We start from the raw sequence: 3045 nt of genomic DNA, 5'->3' as shown, positions 1-3045 counted from the left end.
TACTTTTGATGTACATTTTGAATTCCGGACTTTTACTTGTAGCAGAGTACTTCTACATTGCAGGATTGATACTTTTACTTATTAGTAAATCATTTAAGTACTTTTTCCACCAATGGCAAATGCACTGTCCGGACTATATATGACCACTGTCTGTGCATGAATGCATACCTGTATATGTGTTCATAATCATACATGTGTATTTTTCTCAGAGCTGTGCCTGTTTGGTGATGGAGACATTGTGTGTGATGCCATGCCGGAAGATGATGATGGACTGGTTCCCGGTGCGTTTCTATTCACACGCATGCACGCACGCATGCACGCCAGACACACACACGCGCACACACACACATGCACACGCACACGCACACACACACACACACACACACACACACACACACACACACACACACACACACACACACACACACACACACACACACACACCAATCTGGGAACCCAACAATGCTACAGATAATAATGATGGTGGAATGTATTAATTCTCTATTAATCCACAGAGCTAGAGAACCTGCGGCCGCTGGCAGAGCTTCCCCGGTCCACTGGTTCTGCTCTGTTCCAGAGGTTGTGTGAAGTGCTGAAGGACAGAGATGCTCTCTGGGATGTAGAGAACACTGTGAGTGACACAGAGACCTGACACTTCATTTGTATTCAATGTATAAAATGTACCAAAAAAAAATCTTTTGAAAATAGCAGATCTACAAGCTCACAATGTTCTCAATCTGTTTGTCTCTCATCTACCCAATGCGTCTGTCTTCTATGTGTTGTCTGTTTATCCATCTGTCTCTATTATCTATGTATTTGTCTCTCCACATGTACATCTGTATTTCCATCCACATATTATGTCTATCAATGTGTCTGTTGTTGTCACTGTCACCTGTATCTCTTGTTAATGGGTCTACTGTATCTCTTTGTCTTTCTCTCAGTTGGATGAGTGGTGCTCAGGTGATGCAGCAGTGCAGACTGAACACGACGGCTCAGTCAGTCACAGCAACTCTGCAAGTGCCGTATTAGACCTGCTCAGTCACATGGAGAGTGAAGGACCTGGGACCCCTACTGGGACCCCTGGCACCCCAGGGAGCCCCCTGACTGCTGTTCATCTATTGGTCAGCGCCATGGAAGGTTAGGGTGCAAAAAACTACATAAACAGGAAGATAAGACTCACAAAGTTCTATCTTCTTTAAAAAATATATCCTTTTAGCAGTAGCTGAGATTGTCACTCACAGGTGTACAAAATGCCTCAAATCATGAACGCAGCATCCGATTGCCGTGAAATATTGCGCCACTAGGCCAAGCAAGAAATGCCACAGAATCCAGGGGAAAGAAAGGTTGGCATTTCTTCCTTGGCCTAGTGGGGATGTGCGTAGGAAGTTTCACGGAAATCGGACGCTGCTTTCATGATTTGAGACATTTTGTACAAAACGAACTACTCCTGCAAACTTTGGAAGCCAATCTCAACCAATAAGGATGGAATATGAAAATTCCGACAAATCGGTCTTGATCACATGACTATAGAGATACTGTGTACCGATTTGTGTGATGTTAGGACACATTTTGTAGGAGTAATATAAAAAAAATGTGTTTTGCAGAAATTGGCACTGTAAAAAAAATACAAAATTGGGGCAGAGGTTCTGCCCTGGCCTCCGTGCCTTGTCGGCCTTGCGGATATAAAAAAATAGCCTGCTTATTGTGTAAAAGAAAGTCATTTTGACCAATTACCTGAATGCCACCGCCCCCCTGTTAAAAAATCGCTATAACTTCTCCAATCTTTTAATTATTATCATTACAAACTAATAAAATAACCCTTGTTGTAAAAAAAACAAAGTTGTCCTTTAAAATTGTGCATAATGTAATCTAACTTCTGTGTTGTTTATTGTTGTAGCTTTACCTGATGAAGCACTGAACCTCCTGAGTGAGAGCAGTCCTGATGTTCTGGTGGCCTTCAATACCCTGGTCAGTCTAACATTGTCTGTCTGTCTGTCCGTCTTACTGTCTCAAAATAAGCTTAAGTACCAAAAGTAAAATAACTAAAATGTTAGATCGGCTGTTTTAGGGCTTATGTGGTTAATGTATGTTTTCAAATATAATAATGTATATCTGCAAAGTTTTCAAATAATTGTAGTGGGTTAAAATACAATATTTGCGTCTAAGATGTAGTGGAGTGAAAGTACACATATTGGGAATTGGAAATACTCCAGTAAGGTCAAAAAAAAAAATCAAAAAATCAAAATGGTACTTAAGTACAGTACTTGAGTGAATGTACTTAAGTTATTTTACACTGATGTCCTGTTAAATTGTATTCCTAATCTGTGGACGTTACTGATTGGTCTGTTTGTCTATCGTTTTGCTTGGTCTGTCATGTCCTTCCCACAGCTGCACACGCTAGATCTAAAGGATCAGCAGAATAGCTGCTCTTCTCGTCAGAAGGAAGAAGAGTCCCTGCCCCTCCCCCTACAGGATGACAAGGCTTTCCATTGGGTGCAACAGCTGCTCATCACGTCCAATGTGACCGTCAGGACAAAGGCTGGACGGCTGTGGGCGGAGACAGGAAGTGAACCAGGAGCGCTGCCGCTGGTCCTGTGTTTCACAGTTCAAGGACTGTCTTCTCTGTGTGATCATCACCTTACCTAGCACCTTACCTTGCTGTCAACCTGTTTTGTTTGATTTTTGACTTGCTGTGTCTTTAGTTATGTTTCCACTTATGTTATCTAGGCCTGGATCAAAATAAACACCTTTGTTTTACCTGCAAGTCTGCCTCCTGGTTCATTCATGACATTTTTAAGGGTTTTTCACTGACTTAAAGCCGATCTACAAATATCCCTCTTGGTAACAGCCTGCATGAATGTGCCTGCATGCACATGTATGCTGTCAATTTTATTTCCTTATAGGTTGTGAAGTATCACAATCACAGGCGTGAGCTCTACTCTACTACTCTTTTTTTTTAATGCATTTGACACAATATCACAGTCTAATAAATACTGTCTTACTCTTAACTGACGAACAGTTAAATTACTGAATTGATCGTCAGTG

The 3045-nt window shown here is 41.5% G+C and overlaps 1 protein-coding gene across 1 annotated transcript; it reads left to right on the top strand.

The window, feature by feature from the left end:
* Window positions 1-207: 207 nt before the first annotated feature.
* Window positions 208-2646, top strand: LOC311060254 (gasdermin-E-like; the record flags this gene model as incomplete). The annotated part of the gene is made up of 5 exons (XM_084078390.1): window positions 208-281; window positions 516-631; window positions 942-1137; window positions 1898-1968; window positions 2389-2646. The coding sequence occupies exons 1-5, from the start codon at window positions 251-253 to the stop codon at window positions 2644-2646; spliced, it is 672 nt and encodes a 223-aa protein (XP_083934516.1). The 5' UTR covers window positions 208-250.
* Window positions 2647-3045: the final 399 nt, after the last annotated feature.

The sequence above is a fragment of the Gymnoscopelus microlampas genome, assembly GCF_963454915.1.
Source record: "Gymnoscopelus microlampas genome assembly, chromosome: 14".
Lineage (NCBI taxonomy): Eukaryota > Metazoa > Chordata > Actinopteri > Myctophiformes > Myctophidae > Gymnoscopelus > Gymnoscopelus microlampas.
The sequence above is the reverse complement of the archived record's forward strand: the minus strand, read 5'-3'. Positions and strand labels throughout refer to the sequence as shown.